Source organism: Pistacia vera, unplaced genomic scaffold (assembly GCF_008641045.1).
Source record: "Pistacia vera cultivar Batoury unplaced genomic scaffold, PisVer_v2 Contig39, whole genome shotgun sequence".
NCBI classification, from domain to species: Eukaryota; Viridiplantae; Streptophyta; class Magnoliopsida; order Sapindales; family Anacardiaceae; genus Pistacia; species Pistacia vera.
Window position 1 is genome coordinate 619,740 of NW_022196212.1, and position 17,260 is coordinate 636,999.

Here is a 17,260-nt window from a genome sequence, read left to right on the forward strand (position 1 = left end):
TGTAAAAAGATATATAAAAAAAAAAAAAAAAAAGGGAGAAGGTTGTTGCGATGGGGAGCCCGTGAGTGACATAGTCCCACATGCACGCCGCCTTTAGTGAGCGGCCTCAGAATTCAGAAAGAAGAAATGTATAGTCCGTTAGAAGTGTGTGTGGATGAGGATTGTACCCATAATTAGAGAATTCACTCACACGGCCAAGGCTCCAAATCCATGCCTCAACCGAGTCCGATCGGCAAGAATAGAAAAGAAAGAAAGTAAAGAAAGAAACAATAGAAAAGAAATAAATAAATAAAGAAAAAGAAACAGAATAACAAAATAACAGAATAAGAAAAATAGAAAAGAAAATGCATAATTTATGCATTTGTGAATTTGCATCATGAATATGCATAATACCATGCTCATTATCATGGGTAGTGAAAAATTTAGAAAACAGAGAGAAAAACAAAGAGCAAAATAGAGAAAGAATAAAAAAAGAACAGAGAAAGAACAGAGAGAAGAACAGGGAAAGAATAGAGAATAATCGGGAAATGTGATGCAAGGAAAGAAAATTCGGAATTTTAAGCAGCGGAGAGAGAATGGTAGCATAACGGGTTTACTTACTGAGCAATTAGTGCTTACTCCATTGTTTTTAATGTTTTTGTAGGTAATAGGTGAGTTGTGGTCGCACAAAACATCGCGCAGTGGATGGGTTGGGCTACACTGTCACGTTGCTATTTTTAGTATATTTTGTAAATATTTGTATATAAAGAAAAAATTCAATATGGGCCCATACTTTGTTACTCGTATATATGTGTATTTTCTTATATATATTGTTAATGAGATTTATTATTTATTAATTATTTTACGAGTATACTAGCTAGAAAGAAAGCATTACAACAATCATCGGAGTGAGCAGAGTAAAATCCATTGCTAACATTATTATCGTGTATATCACAGTCATTATGATAAGCAAACGTGGAAGCAAGTGGAGGTTCACAAACATGGATATTATTCATAGGAATTTGAGTACATTGTAAAATAGTTTTAGGAACTATTGTAGACTTTGCATTATAAAGCTATGTACATTGAGATATGGGGTAGGAATGATTAGACTCAACTGAACATGTAAAATTCTTAATAGAATCTGACTTATTAGCTTAAAATGAAAAAGGCCGACTTAGGCTTCAATTCGAAGGTTGTGTAGTGGCATGCAAGTGTTCTGGTGAATAAGGTGTGTAATGAACTGTACAAGCAGGCAAAGGCTATGGAGAATAAGGAATATTTAGCTGATGGAGACATCCTTTAAGGTCCCCTTATAGTAAAGTTTCCCTTGTGGACTTGTCCTTGACAACACAACAAGTATCATCAAATTCCACTATAATATTGTTATCTTTTGTAAACCTAGATATACTACACAAATTTTTGGTGATTTTAGGGACACATAAGATATTTCTAAGGTGTAAACATCTGAAATGTAAAGTAGGAAAGATAGAGTGACCAATATGTGAAATCGAAAGATACTCACCACTACCGACTTGAAGTTGCTCCTCACCTTCATTGTTCTTGCAGATGTTCAGTTGATGAAGATTTGATGTGACATGGTCTGTGGCTCTTGAGTCCGTGTACTATTTTGGATCAGTGGGGGTAAAGGCTATAGTTATAGCTGCCGAGTGTATTTGCTGGTTCTGAGGTATCCCTAAGTTGTTATGGGTTCCACTAGTATGCCCAAAAGTTAAATTCACACCAGGGAGAGTATGACCAGGTTGGCTAAGTTGTCCATAACTAGTGGACACAAAATTGGCTGGGCTGGAGCCTGTTGGCTGTTGTCTAGGAACACCAAAAGTGACATTGGGTGACCGACTATGACTAGTCTGAGCATTGGAGTTCTGTTGATGATGATTGTAAATTGGCTGGTAAGGGACATTTGTCATATGAACTTGGGATCCACCATGTGAGAAGTGATAAGGACCATCTGAACAAGTGTATTGTGATGGTGAGTCCGCATAAGCACCTTGAGTTGTTTTTCCAAGAGATGATAGAGCACCAGCATATGAGGAATTAAATCGGTGGTAACACTGAATAGTTGAATGACTAGCTTTTTTGCACACTTGGCATATAAGTCTACCTCTGCCATGTCCTCTACCTCTTCCTCTTCCATAAGGTGTATGGCCACCAGGTCAAGAGGGAAATCCACCAATGTTATGGTAAGTTGGGAAGGGCTGAGGTGTAGTGTAATTTTGAGGTGCTAGTTTAGTAAAATGTTGAGGAGATGGTATTTGATAAAATGAGGGAGCTATATATGTTTGTGAACAATGAGGGTTGCCAAGTGAAATTAGTGAAGGTACAACATTATTGGGTTGGTCATTCTTTTTGTCATTGCTATGACCAGATTGGCTAGACATACCAGGACTGTTAAAACATCCAGAGCTACTAGTAGCAGCAAGATTAATTGAGCTATTATACAAGTCGACTGAATCAAACTTGTCAAGCCTTATTTCATACTTCTGCAACAAGAATTGAGCTTCTTGGAAGGTGACATTATCAATTTTGGATTCTAACCTAGAAGTGAGTATGACCACTGTAGGATAGTACTCAGGTCCTAAACCATCAAGTACATACTATAGCAAATCTCCATCAGACACAACTATCCCACTAGCAAACAAACTTTCTGCAATCTCTTTCATCTTTTTGCCATAATCATCAATATTCATATTTCCTTTATGAGTAGTTTGAAGAAGATTCTTGAGATGAAGAGCCCTAGCTTTGGAGTCTGTTAAGAACTCATTTTCTAGAGCTAACCAAATTTCAATGGAAAAACGAAATTTGGATACATAGCTAAACATTTCTTCAGAAATCGAAGCTAACAACTAGCTAACTAAGGATTTGTCTGTCCTTTTCCAAATTACATATGCTGGATTCAACTTTTCACTTATATTGTCAATACTAGCTTTTATTTCATTGCTGATTTTACTTAGATCAGTCTCAATTTCAAAATCACACAGAAGAATTGGTGAAGAACAAGGAATCCTACCTAGTAGATGGTCTTCTAGCTCATGTGAACCAACTATAAATAGCACCTGTAAACTCCAAAATCTGCAATTGTTCCTTGTCAACTTAGGGTTAATGACTTGTAAGCTGGAAGCTAGAATTAAAGTTGTACGAGTCTGGAAATCTTTCGCCATTTCTACTGCTATTATTCAAAATTGGGAGAAGCTCAAATCTATAACTGTCGGCGTAAGTCAATGCTCTGATACCATGTGAAACAATGACAAGGGTTCAGAGAACACAAAGAGAAAGACAAGAGAAATCGAATTTTGCTTCTTTATGATTCTTTTCTTGAACAGTTTTACAAGAAGGAATAACTTTCCCTTTTATACAATTTGAGATAACCAACAAAAAACTGCATTCTCTAACAAACTACATTCTCTTTTGTGAAATAAAGATGGCTGAACTTTGGCAAAATGACATCACTTTTGCCAAAGTTTAGTTTGCTCCTGCTACTCAGCTTCTTTGCATTCTCAACCCTTTTTACCAACACTTCGCCTCAAACCAAAGTGGGAAGCTTCAGTTCATTACCAACACTTCCCCTCAAACCAAACTGGGAAGCTTTAGTACATTACCAACACTTCTCCTCAAACCAAACTGGGAAGCTTCAGTACATTATCAACACAAGGGAGTGTCACAAGATCGATAAAGGAGTGTTCGAAAAAAGTAACAATCTTCCACATAATATTTGTCCTAGAGCAGCCTTTGCCATGAACCTTAGAAAACCTCCAGGGATCCAAGTAAGTATAGAATTATGTTAATTAGTCAATTTTAATTAGTTGGTTATATTCTTCATGATATCAGAGCCACAAACTTATGTCATGGCTGATTTTTCTTACTCTTCAAAACACTCTTGGGAGAACTTCTAGAAAATTCTCTACAAAACTTAACAATTCTCTAGATTCAACTTAATTCCCTATTTCCCAACCGTCGATTGGTGATAAACTAATTGAAAAGAATTATAATTACCGCCGCTCTCAAGTGTTGCCAACTCTAGCTTCACTTGAAGTACTTGAAGGTTTTGTTAATGGCTCCTAACCATATCCTCCTCCTTTTATTAATTGTTGCAAAATCTAAAGATTCTGAAAATGCAATAAGAAAATCTAATCTAGATTATTTACTATGGAAGCGAATTGATCAAGTTTTAATTAGCTGGTTACATACTTAGTCAAGTTCACTGATTTATATTATATTATTTACATAGTAAATTTCACTGTATTTATGAATATTATTAACTCTGCATTAAAAGTAGGAGCTCGATGTTATGATGAAGAAAGGATCTAAAGCAAGGTGGGGCAACAAGATGGGTTATTTGTTTTACCCTTTCACCATTGCATTACGAGATGATCCATTAGATTACCTTCGAGAAGCTAAGGCAACCATGGGTTGGAAGGAAGCTTCTCTAGAGGCTTCTTTCTCATATTTCTTGGCTAAATGTTTTATCAAGTTTGGTGGTGTGAAGCTATTATAATTCTTTTTTGTTTGGTCTATACTCTATACTTTTAGTTGTGATTTTATTTTCGACTTTTAATTTTCATATATATATATATATATATATATATATATGAAAACCTTTGATCAATCGTGAACACAGATGGATATATATATATATGAAAACCTTTCATGATTGATCAATCGTGAACACAGATGGTGAGTTTCCCAACTCAAACGACATTTTGGTTCTCAAATGTAGTAGGGCCAGAAGAAGAAATCGGGTTTTTTGGCTATCAAGTAGCCTATATTTAGTGATGGCAATGGGCCGGGCCGGGACCGGGTACCCCTTGGCCCAGGCCCAAGCCCGACCTCATGACACAGGCCCAAGCCCGGCCCAAGCCCGCTACGGGTATGATAGACAAAGCCCAAGCCCGGCCCGACGGGTTTTTTATAACCATAGGCCTGGCCCAAGCCTGCCTTTTTTAATAATGTTTATTTTTAAATATTAATAAATTTCAATTTTTTTTATTTTTAATTTTAGAAATAGTTTTTAAATATTAATTGAAGCTATTTCCGCAAATAATTTAAGCAATAATTGAGCAATTAAAACTCCATAATATTTGATTATACTAACTTTTCAGCTGTGCATAATATGTTATGGTGAAATCCACTTTTATAAGTTGAACCAAACCCATCTAACTCATTTAAAGGCAATTTTAACATGTTAAACCTTCAATATGGGATAAAAATTGAGGTTAGGGTTTGGGAAAAATAGATATATATAGGATAATATTGTAATTAAATATATAGTATAAGGGTAAATTAGTAAAATTAATACTAAAATTTTCGGGACTGGCCGGGCCGGGCCTAGAGATGTACCCATGCCCAGCCCGTACCCGAGGTTGGGCCTTAAAATCAAGCCCAGGCCCAAGCCCAAGCCCGCCAACCTCGGGTAAAGCCCGCCCCTTTCGGGCCGGGCCGGGCCGGGCCGGGTACCCGAAAATGTTGGGCCCATTGCCATCTCTACCTATATTGGTCCAAGTTGCTATGGGGAACCCACCGTAAGTATTTAAGCTCTAAACCTCTATTTCCTTTGTGAAATGAATTTGTGCGAGTTAATTAATTATTTGAATCAAAACTAGCTAACTGGCACTTACATTAATTACAGGGATTGCTGATTCATGTCCTTAGTTATGCCAACAAAATTGCCTTCATCTTATCAATTGATGAAGGTATAATTCTCGATCCTAATCAGTTGTGCGATGACCTTGAAGAATCTTTCAACCTCATCAAAAGTGCAGCCATTGCTAAAGGAATGTCTACGAATTAAGATGTCATTGTTATATTTATACGTGTGCATATATTTACATGAGCAAATCAATGCCATATAGCTATGTAACTCTAAATAAGTAAGTTGCGAAAGGCACTAAATAAATAGGATTTTTTTTTTTTTTTTTTTTTGAGGAAAAAGGGCTATTTATTGATTCCATGTCAATTGAATTAATTGGATTTTGTATGCATATCAACCTCTCAAGAGAAAGTCAGGAAGAAGTCCCCATTAGGGGTGAAAATCGAGTCGAGCCGCTTACGAACTACTCAAACTCTACTCGATGTTAGTCGAGTCAAGTTCGAGTTTGAGTAGTTAATCGAATCAAGTTCGATCACAGTAGAACTCGACTTGATATGTTCATGAGTTTTTCCAAGCTTGATGGCTAGGTTGATAGTTTTTAAAGTAATAGGGGTCATATGTTATTTAAAAGTTATAAAATTTGCAAATCCACCCATATTAGATGAGTTTGAAATCAAGTTCAAACTCAAACTCGATTAAAACTCGAAAAAAACTTGATTATATGAACTCGAATTCGAACTCCATTTCCAATTTTAAGTACCGAGTTCGAGTTCGAACTGATTCCATATATATAAGAATTATTTGCTTAAGTATAAAATAGAATATTGTTGATGTAAAGATGATAAATTTTGATACCGTTCTCTAACAAAAATAAACGTGACATCAAGATTGAGGAAGCAAAATTTTGAATATTAATTAATCCAATATCTAGTTGAAATATGGAGATTCCGAGATTCTAATTTTAATTCTTTGGATTTGATACCATGTTAAATTGTCATTTGACTCAAAAACTTAAACTAATATAAAAGTTGGGGCTCAACATTATATTTAGTTTAGTAATTACATATTCTCATTCATTTTAGTATTATTACAAGTCTGTTTGGTATGGTGTTTTTATTGGACTGTGCTTTTACATGGAATAATAACTTAACATGTCTATACCAGAGTCAAAGGTCTGAATTTCAATTCCCTACATTCAATTAGATAAAAGAAAACGAAAAAAAAAAAAAAAATCAAGTTTTATGTGGGAGAGCCTCTTGGAGTACTAATATAATATTGAATATGCATCTCCTAACTTTAGTTTTTAGGTAAGATGACAACTTGACTTTCATAAAGTAGAACTTACTAAAATTAGTAGGGGTGAGCGGTTCCGGGTACTGTATATTTTTCAAGAGAGCTAGAACCAGAACCGCACAGTGCAGGTTCCCAAAAACAGGAACCGAAACTGGAACCGCACAATGCAAGTTCTCAAATTCACAGAACCGGAATCTAAAATACAGGTTTCGGTTCCTTTACAAGGTACCCTGTAAAAAATTATTACCCCTTATTAGTTTAAAAAATGACAAAAATACTTTAAAAGTTTACAAGTACACCCCTAACAAATTTTGATTACTCATTCATTTGTGTCCAATGTGACTCATAAATCTTCTAATCTCTAGGAAACACTTGAACTCAATCAATTCATCACAATTCACATAAAATTCCTTTGTCAAAACCAAAATACAAACAATTAATTAAATTAATTAAACAATCATGCTATAGATCTATAATTTAATATTATAATTAATTAAATTTATAATCATTTAATTTAGTATTGTACTAATGTTTATAATGAAATATTATAATTAATTAAGTAATCATACTATAAATCTATAATGTAATGTTATAATTAATTAAATTTTTAATCATTTAATTAAGTAATGTACTAATATAGCAAATTACTAATGTTTATAATGTAATGTTACAATTAATTAAGTAATCATACTATAAATCTATAATGTAATGTTATAATTAAGTTATCATACTATAAATCTATAATGTAATGTTATAATTAATTAAATTTTTAATCATTTAATTAAGTAATGTACTAATATAGTAAATTACTAATATTTATAATATAATGTTATAAATTTATAATTAATTAAGTAATCATTTAAATATGTAATGTTATAATTAATTAAGTGATTAAAATATAATATAATGTTTTTTTAGTTAAGTAATTATTTAGTTATAATGTAATGTTTTAATTAATTAAATTTCTAATAATTTAATTAAGTATTATACTAATGTTTATAATAAAAGGTTATAATTAATTAAGCAATCATATTATAAATTTATAATGTAATACTATAATTAATTAAATTTTTAATCATTTAATTAAGTATTGTGCTAATGTAGTAAATTACTAATGTTTATAATATAATGTCATAATTAATTAAGTAATCATTTCATTATTTAATGTTATAATTAATTATATAATCATATAATGTAATATTATAATAAATTAAGTAATCACACTATAAATCTTTAATATAATATTATAATTAATTAAATTTCTAATTATCTAAGTAAGTCTTGTACTAATGTTTATAATGGAATGTTATAATTAATTAAGAAATCGTTTAATTAAGTAATCATTTGTTTATAACGTAATGTTATAATTAATTAAATAATCATACTATAAATTTATAATGTAATATTATAATTAATTAAATTTCTAATCATTTAATTAAGTATTGTACTAATGTAATAAACTACTAATGTTTATAATATAATGACATAATTAGTTAAATAATCATTTCATTATGTAATGTTAGAATTAATTATGTGATCATACTATAATGTAATATTATAATGAATTAAGTAATCATAGTATAAATTTTTAATATAATATTATAATTAATTAAAATTTTAATCGTTTAATTAAGTATTGTACTAATGTTTATAATAGAATGTTATAATTAATTAAGTAATGTAATTTTATAATTGATTAAGTAATCATTTAACTAGTAATGTATTAATGTTTATCAACCTATTTTATATAATTAATTAATTACTAATTTATTACAGATATACTTAGAACTTGATAATTGAAGTAAATAATTAAATATTATACTATTATTCAATCAAATATGCTATTTTATTCAAAAATATTTCTTTTAATAATATTAAAATACTTTTAGTTGGTTTTAATTCCAATTATACACTTAATTAATCAAAACTTTAATATTAATGTATTAAATTTTTTATATGATGTAATTTATATGTAATAACTATAATTGTATATTTATTTAATTAGGTTATTGTAAAAATTTAACTTTTTCCATTTTAATTTTTTATATGTAAAATTACAATAGACCTCCCATTCTTCACAAATATTTTATTTCAGTCCAAGTTGCAAAACAGGGTTCCGATTGTAGGTTCTTTTTTCCAGGTTCCAATTCCTCCACATGTAAGAACCAGAACCGGAACTGCACAGTGTCACTTCCAAAAAAATGGAACCGAAACCTATCCGCATAGTCTCGGTTCCGGGTAGGTTTCGGTTCTGGTTCCGGTTCTATCCATAGGTTCTAGTTCTACCTGCTACCGATGCTCACCCCCAAAAATTAGTTTTTTCATTAAAGATATGTGTTGACAGAAGAAGAAGTTCAAGCTTCAAACTCAGCAAAGTATGAACTGCATGCATGCACAATCTTCCTGGTTCACGTGCATCAGTTAAAATTAATAACAAACTTGCTTTTGGTTAAAGCAAGTTGCTCAGTCTGTTAAAGCAAGTTGCAGTCTGTTAAAGCAACTTGCAGAGCAACTTGCATGCAGTTAATGCAAGTTGATAATCAACTTGCACACGGCAGAAGAAGTGTGTTTTATCTGTTANCACAATTTTGTTCGCTGGAAACAGTTCACATGTGTTCTGTTCGCGTGTAAGAATTTGCATGTAATATTGCTTATGTAAAACTGAATTGTAAATTGAACTTATGTATGAAAAAGCGAACTGCAATTAAAAGCAAAATGTATTTTCATTCATGTACGAAAGTTAGGACCCAATTACAATGGAGTCGACTCATTACACTATGGCTGGTCGGGGGGATCCTTCGAAGTAGAACCAGAACCCCCTGCCTGGTCAGATTGTCGGGCGGCCGCTGTTGCCTGATCGTCTTCCTCCGCCATAATCCGCAAAGTCTCTTGCCACCCCTCCGGGAGGTCGGAAATGTCCATATCTGGGTTTCTTAATCGGAGAGAATAAATAGACCTGATCGCCTAGTCGGCGGCCTTCTCTTCCAGCTCCTCTGACTGATTCTGCATTTCTTCAGTCAGTGAAGCAATCTTTTCCTGACTCTCTTGGAGTTCGGCCCCAAGAGCTTGCCTCTGCTGTTCGGAGGCCTCTCTTTCCTGTTCAACTTGTTGGGCCCATATGGAGGTCGTCTGGATCTCCTGGTCCTTCTCCCCGACCTCTTTGGAGAGCCTGGCAGTTGTCCTTTGAAGTTCCTTTACTTCCTCCGCATGTCGCTCAAGCTCCACCTTTTGGAAGTCCACCGTTCGTAAAGCAGCATCCTTTTGGCTCAGATACCTATTCGCAGCTTCGAATGCTTGCGTTCTTTCAACCTCGATGGACTCCAGGCTTTTCTTGAGCTTCGCGACCTCCTCCTTTAGGTCGCTGGACCCCTTCGCAGCCCCCAGCCGAGTCTTCTCCATTGACATCCTCATCGCAAGCAAAGCCTGCGAGCAAGGAATGGTTAGAAATGAACAAAAAGGAATTTTAAGAGCAGCTCGTTTACCTTGCTCAGATGCTGGAACGACGTGGTCATCAGGTCATCGCCCGTGTCAGCAAACTCATCGTACGACTCCGATAGTCCACACTCAAGCAGAGAATAGACTATCGGCTGCAGGTACTCGGGCAGGCTCTCTAACGAGTCCAGCACTGGTGCGTCCTTCACCTTGTCGGTAGTGATCGCCTCGCTCACAGGTTCTTTGCCCGACCTCCTTGAGTCCTTTCGCGACCTCAAGGGCTCTTCCTCGGATTCGGTCTCAGATTCATTGACCTGAACCTGTTTCCTCTTCTTTGACCTTTAGGTCGGAGCCTTCCGCCTTGGGCGAGCCGGTGGTGCCTGAGCGACATGTTCTGCCCTGGTCGCTTCTTGCACAGATTGAAGCCGTGAAGGCGCGGCAGTTCGCACCGGTTGCGCCAAAGTAGGACGAGCAGCTTTGTCCGCTCTCTCTCTCCTCGATCGAGGAAAGATGAACGGTACTCGGCGAGGCTGCTTGGACTCCTTCGGGGGCATAGTTTCTGCATGCAAGTGCGTTAGGAAACAAAACTACTCCGCGACCAGGAAGGAAATCAATGTAACTTACCTTCTAGGGGCTCTAAAGACGCTTTGCTATTGATAAAACCGTACTTCCACAAGTTCGCAGTTGTCACGAGCTTCCTCGCGTCCCGACTTTCCTCAGGAAGAACTTCGAAAGATACGAACCTGTTCGGGTCATCAAGTGAGTCCTGGCTAGTCGTTCTGTTAACTGCAAAAGAATACAGGTTGTTATTATAGAGCATGCGAACAGATAATATGCCTAGCAAGGAAGAACCTACTTGGTATCTGGAAGCGGCAGTAGCCGTCATAGCAGAAAAAGAAGAATTTCGTCTCGTAGGCCCCCGCGTTGCTGGGATAGCTATGTATCCCCTCGGCGATGGTGGGTCGCCAGAACAAGTAGTATGAATCCTTGTCCCTACTCTTTTTAAGGTAATAGGCGACGCCGAGCTCCACCGCCGTTGGCTCGTCCAAGCCGCTTTCGCAGCACGCGATGTACATCGCGACGGCGATGACATACGCGTTTGGTGTGAGTTGCATCGGTGCAATCCCGAAGTGATCTAGGACCGACCTGATGAAAGGATGGAAGGGAATCATCCCTCCACCCTTGAAGATCTCCTCGGAGATCGCTGCAAGGCCATCAGCAAGATGCCATGACGACCGTGTGTGGTTGAGGAACACCTCTGCTTGGACATTGAACTGTTTCTTAATCCTATCCAACTCTTCTCGGGTGAGAACAGAGAAGACGTCAAGGGATGGGTCCTTGGGAACTTCCCGCGAGGATGAGCTGGTTCCTTCCTCAGGTTTGGATGTTGACGGTTCCATTCCAGAGTCTGCAACACCGACAGACACGATCATTTAGGCCTTCGCATTTTGTCCCGTGCGGCGGCAGGGGACAAATTCCTAAAACCCTAACAGTAACTTGAGCTGCCACCCATGGCTCGAGTCCGACAACAGTGGCTCGTCTCTGGTGGAACACCAGGAGACCCAACGCTGTTGCCCACCAACCAAACAAAAAANACACGGCAGAAGAAGTGTGTTTTATCTGTTAAAATCAAATGGTGTATAATGAAGCTCTTGGATTTTTGGTTAATGGTGTAGATTTAAAGTGGACTAGAGTTTGTTACATACTCTCGCGTGTATATAAGACACAAGTGTACCTTAGTTTAATAGTATTGAAAAAGATGGAATAAGATAAACTTCTTCTTTTCAGAATTCTTTACTTTCTGCTCTGTTTTTCGTTTCTTTTTCTGCTCTGTTTTGTTTTTCCTCTGTTCAATATGTAACCCAACTTTCAACATACTTAATTTCTACTATATAAGGAATGAGACTTTCTTAGCTTGAGTGTGGGGGCGATTAGAACTACTCTATTACAATTAGATCAATCAATTAAATAATTTTTAACAATTAATAGTAGATGATATTATGGAAGGAAAATAATTATTTGATCAATTAAGTTAAACACATGCAATAGGAACTTAATGCAAGAAAAAGGTTTGACACGTTTCCTGTAATTTTAAAAGACTTTGCTCATTTCCTTTTAATATTTCAATTTTTAATTCTTAACATTTATAACAATATTAAAAGTTTAATTTCTGTATTTTTTTTTTTAATTTCACCTTTTAGAATATATGTTGCTCTCTTAGATTTTAATTACGTGGTTGTACATCATAATATGAATTTATCCTTTATTTTGTTACTTTGATTCATTAAAATTTTTTAATTGCTCTTTTAAAAAAAAAAAAATAACATTTTAATCTGATAGAAAATCTAGTTAAGAAGATTCAGACCCATCTATAATCAATTTCTTTTTTCCTTTTATAATTTTGCATACCTTACTCTACCTGGGATTAATTGCTGATATCACTAAAACAGTATTTATGTTTTAAATTTTCTTATTACTCTTGTGACCCTAAAATGAGATATTGTCGACTAAAGTACAATGTTTGTGTAAAATAAGGGGGAAAAAAAAGATATAAGTTTCAAATAATTGTACAATTTATGAGCAGTTAACGGTGTGTTCCTGCTACACTTAACAAAAAATTTTGGCAAATGAATAATTATACATGATATAAATTAAAAAAAAAAATTAAAAATTAAACTAAAAATAATATTTATTCAATCATAAGCTGACACATAAGCTAAAGAAATTTCAAACACGATAATTTCAAAAACCTTTAGAGTCTGCTTAAGAGTTTTATGGTAGCAGTTATGAGTGTAAACTATCGTAGTGGTTTTGAGAGTAAACTATAGTAGCGGTTTTAAGGGGTTTTTAGTAGCGGTTTTTAAAATACCCAACCTGTGCTTGAGAGTTTATTTTCCAGCGGTTCTGACAGTTTTTTAAAATGATAAATTTACATATATGCCCATAAAAATACCTTAACTTCAATCTGTATTTGAGAGTTTTTTTTTTTTTTCAATTACCAATATTTAGTATCAAAGTTCCTTCCAAGTTTAATTTATTTGTATGTTCTTACTACAATATGTAATTTAGTTGATGACATTAATTGTGCTTTCACTATTAGCATACTTGGTAATTTGACTTCTACTCAACAACTAGATTTGCCGAAAATATATGCAAAAGAAGCCAAATTGAGCTTCCCACATTACCAATGAGTTCGGGTTTTCCATTGAATAACCTAATTCATATCCAAGAACAACAAACTCTAAAAGAGATTCATAATAGTGGAAAGGGGTTTTTTAGGGATAAAATTTTTAAACCAACCAAAACACTCCGATTTGGAGTGTTTTATAAACCCCTCAAAAATACACTACATTGGTTTTGGGGGGTTTTTAAACCAGCCAAAACTAGTCCATAAAAAATCTGACAAATAATGGTTTTAGAACACCTCAAAACCAGTATAATTAAAAACCCCAAAAAACTAGTGAAAAAAAAAACTCTCAAGCAGACTCTTAGGTTATAAAAGGCTTGGGAACTCTCTCTTCGCAAAATAATCAAGGAGAGTTCTTCTACCTAAGTCCATGAGAGACCCATGAGCCAGCCAAATTATTTGAGTTGTTGTAGAAGGTTAAATTTAAAACAAAAAACATATAAAAAACCTTATAATCAAAGTTCGGCAGAGGTAGAGGAAGAGGTCGAAACTTTTATAAGCCTAGACTGTTTGTCAATTATGTGGAAAGAATGGACACATGGCCTTGCAATGCTACCATCGGTTTGATACTTCCTTTCAAGGAAACCAAAATCACAGACCACAACTGGGTGAATACAATGCCTCGCAGCAGCATACTCAATTCACAACTCCTGCACAAGTGTTCTTTGCAACAACTCAGCCTACTCAGTCAAGTTACTATCCAAGACAGCCTTACCAAATTTCCTCACCAGTGACACATCATCCAATCGTTTCAGAATAACACTCCAGTAAACTCCTCTGAACGAAATTTGTCACAGCAGCATGAATATTCAGGAGAAAATGGACTGAACAAGCAAACTGCAACAATTCAGCCAAATCAAATAGCATCTCCTCTAACAGTTTCAGATGCCAACTGGTTATTGACTCAGGTGCAACTCATCATAACACCTGACTTCAAAATCTCTCAGTCAAAAATCAATATACTGGAACCGAATCTCTCCAAGTTGGGATGGACAGTGTCTTGACATCTCACATACAGGTTTGACTATTTTACCCCTCCTCTTGTATGAACAAATCATTCAACTTAAAAAACTATGTGTTCCTCACGTGACTAAGAATTTTGTGAGTATTTCAAAAATTACAAGAGATAATAATGTGCTGGTTGAGTTTTCTGCTGATGATTGTGTTATAAAGGACAAGACTTCTCAGGTTGTTCTTCTTAAGGGAACTTTACACAATGGCTTGTATCAACTGAACATTCCAAGTGGAAATGAAGCCTGCCGACAACAGAATTCAATCCCATTACAGCACTCTCTTCTGCAACAATCACAAGTGCAAATTTTTTTTTGGTTTTTCCTGTTCACAAAATCGCAGGACAGCAAGGTTCTCGTGATACATTTACCAAAGAAGAAAAATAGCCAAGGTCCAACATCAATTAGTGAAGGAGACTTATGGCATAGAAGATTGGCCATGCTCATATTCAGTCCTTAACTCGCTTGTATCAACGTTGCATGTAAAGGATAGCATCAATAAAATTCAATTTTGTGAAGATGTCATATGGCAAACTCCATCAAACTCTTTTTCTCATCACAACTCAGGCAAGTAACCTTTTGAGTTGATATGCAGATGTTTGGGGACCTGCCCCTGTAGTTTCAGCTCTGGATTCAGATATTATCTATTACTTGTGATGATCATACTAGGTACTCTTGGATTTACCCCCTCAAAATGAAATCAGAAGTAACTTCAGTTGTTAAACAATTCATACAACTAGTAGACAACAATTTGATGCCAAAATCAAGATTTTTCAGTCAGATTGGGGAGGAGAGTTCAGACCACTTGCGGTTTTTTGCTCAGCAGGGGATCCATTTTCGGCACTGTCCCCATACGCCATCAACAGAATGGGAGGATTGAACGCAAAACACGTCATGTTACTGAAAGGGACTCACATTACTAGCACAAGCTTCCATGCACTACATTTGGTGGTTTGCCTTTCATACTGCTGTGTACCTGTTAACAGACTACCATTTCAGTTGTGGGAAATCAAACTCCCTTTTATCTTCTGTTTCATAAAGCAACAGACTACAAGGCCATCCGCATCTTCGGGTGTCAATGCTTTCCTTTTATTAGACCCTACAAAGCACAAAATTTGCCTTCATTCTGGAGATGTGTTCCCTTGGGTATAGCTATATCACAAGGGATATCATGTCTCAACACTCTGGACGAGTTACACCGTACAGAGTATCAAATTCAATGAACAGATTTTTCCCTTTGCAAAAGGTTCTCTATTTCTCATACTTCAACAACCAAGACACCCATGTCATTTCCATCAAATCCTTGGAAGCTTCTTGCTACCATTCCTAATCAGTCTGCCCTCCTACAGCACCTTCTCTAAACCAAAAATCTGTCACCACAAAATCAGTCCTCGGATCCACATTAACTTTGAAGTTGATCTAGCTCGTATACAACTCAAGCCCTTCTTTCAAGTTCCACTACACCACCACTGTCCAGAACACACACCCTATGATTACCCGAAGAAAAGCAGCAGCCCTGTTAGCAATCTCACCTCTGAATCTCATAAAGAACCAACCAGTTCAGCATCCGCCTTAACCAATCCTTATGGGTGCAGGCTATGACTACCGGATATGAAGCTTACAACAAATCACACTGGTCTTTGGTTCCATATACAAATGATATGACTCTTGTTGGCAATAATGGGTCTTTAAGGTAAAACTTAATTCAGATGGGAGTGTTCAACGTTACAAGGCAAGACTTGTTGCCAAAGGATTCATCAAATTCCGGAGGAGATTATTTTGAAACTTTTTCTCCAGTCATCAAAGCATCCACCATCCGAGTCATTTCTCACTTGCGGTTAGTCATGGCTGGAGGTCCAACAAGTTGACGTTAATAACGATTTCTTAATGGTGATTTAACTGAATCAATACATGCCTCAACAGAAGGATTTGTTGATCAGATAAGCCTCAATATGTTTGTAAATTACACAAGGCATTATAGGGTAAAACAGGCTCCGCGTGCATGGTATGACAAGCTAAAGACTGCATTATTGCAACAGAACTTCCAAAATTCAACTTCTGATTCCAGTATTCTATTATCATAATAGCAACAAAGTTGTGTATACCTTGTTTACGTTGATGACATTACTTACGGAAAATGACACCTCAACCATTCAGCTAGTAATTTCCAATTTGGACAGCTTGTTTGGTCTCCAAATTCTTGGCTCCATAACTATTTTCGGCATATCTGTTGTTCATAACAGTTCTGGATTATTACTTAATCAGAGCAAATATGCACAAGATATTCTTCTCAAGTATGGCATGACTGAGTGCAATCCCTGCTCTACCGAGGGTTCTTGGCTCCAAACTTTGTTTGAGGATAGCCCTCCGTTTGAACAACCCTCTGTTTACAGGAGCCTTATTGGAGCTTTGCAGTACCTCACCATGACCAGACACGATCTCCCTTTACGGTAACAAACTCAGTCAGTTTCTCAAGGCTCCAACTATTAATCAGTGCAGGCTTGCAAGCATGTTCTTCGCTATATTAAAGGAACTTTACACCATGGTCTACATATTTCTAAAGGCTCCAGTCTACAGCTTGAAGGATATGTGATGCTGACTGGGCAAGTAATCATCTGACCGAAAATCAACAGTGGATATTGCATTTTCCTGGCTCAAATTTGATTCAGTGGTGCTCCAAAAACAGCATGTTGTTGCCTTATCCTCCACTGAAGCAGAATATCGTGCCTTAGCCCATGCTGCCACTGAAAT

At 35.8% G+C, this 17,260-nt stretch overlaps 1 protein-coding gene across 1 annotated transcript; it reads left to right on the plus strand.

Annotated features, from left to right (window-relative positions):
* Nucleotides 1–16,627: 16,627 nt before the first annotated feature.
* On the plus strand, nucleotides 16,628–16,963 carry LOC116141002 (uncharacterized mitochondrial protein AtMg00810-like). The gene has a single exon (XM_031426568.1). The coding sequence runs from the start codon at nucleotides 16,628–16,630 to the stop codon at nucleotides 16,961–16,963; it is 336 nt and encodes a 111-aa protein (XP_031282428.1).
* The last annotated feature ends 297 nt before the right edge of the window (nucleotides 16,964–17,260 follow it).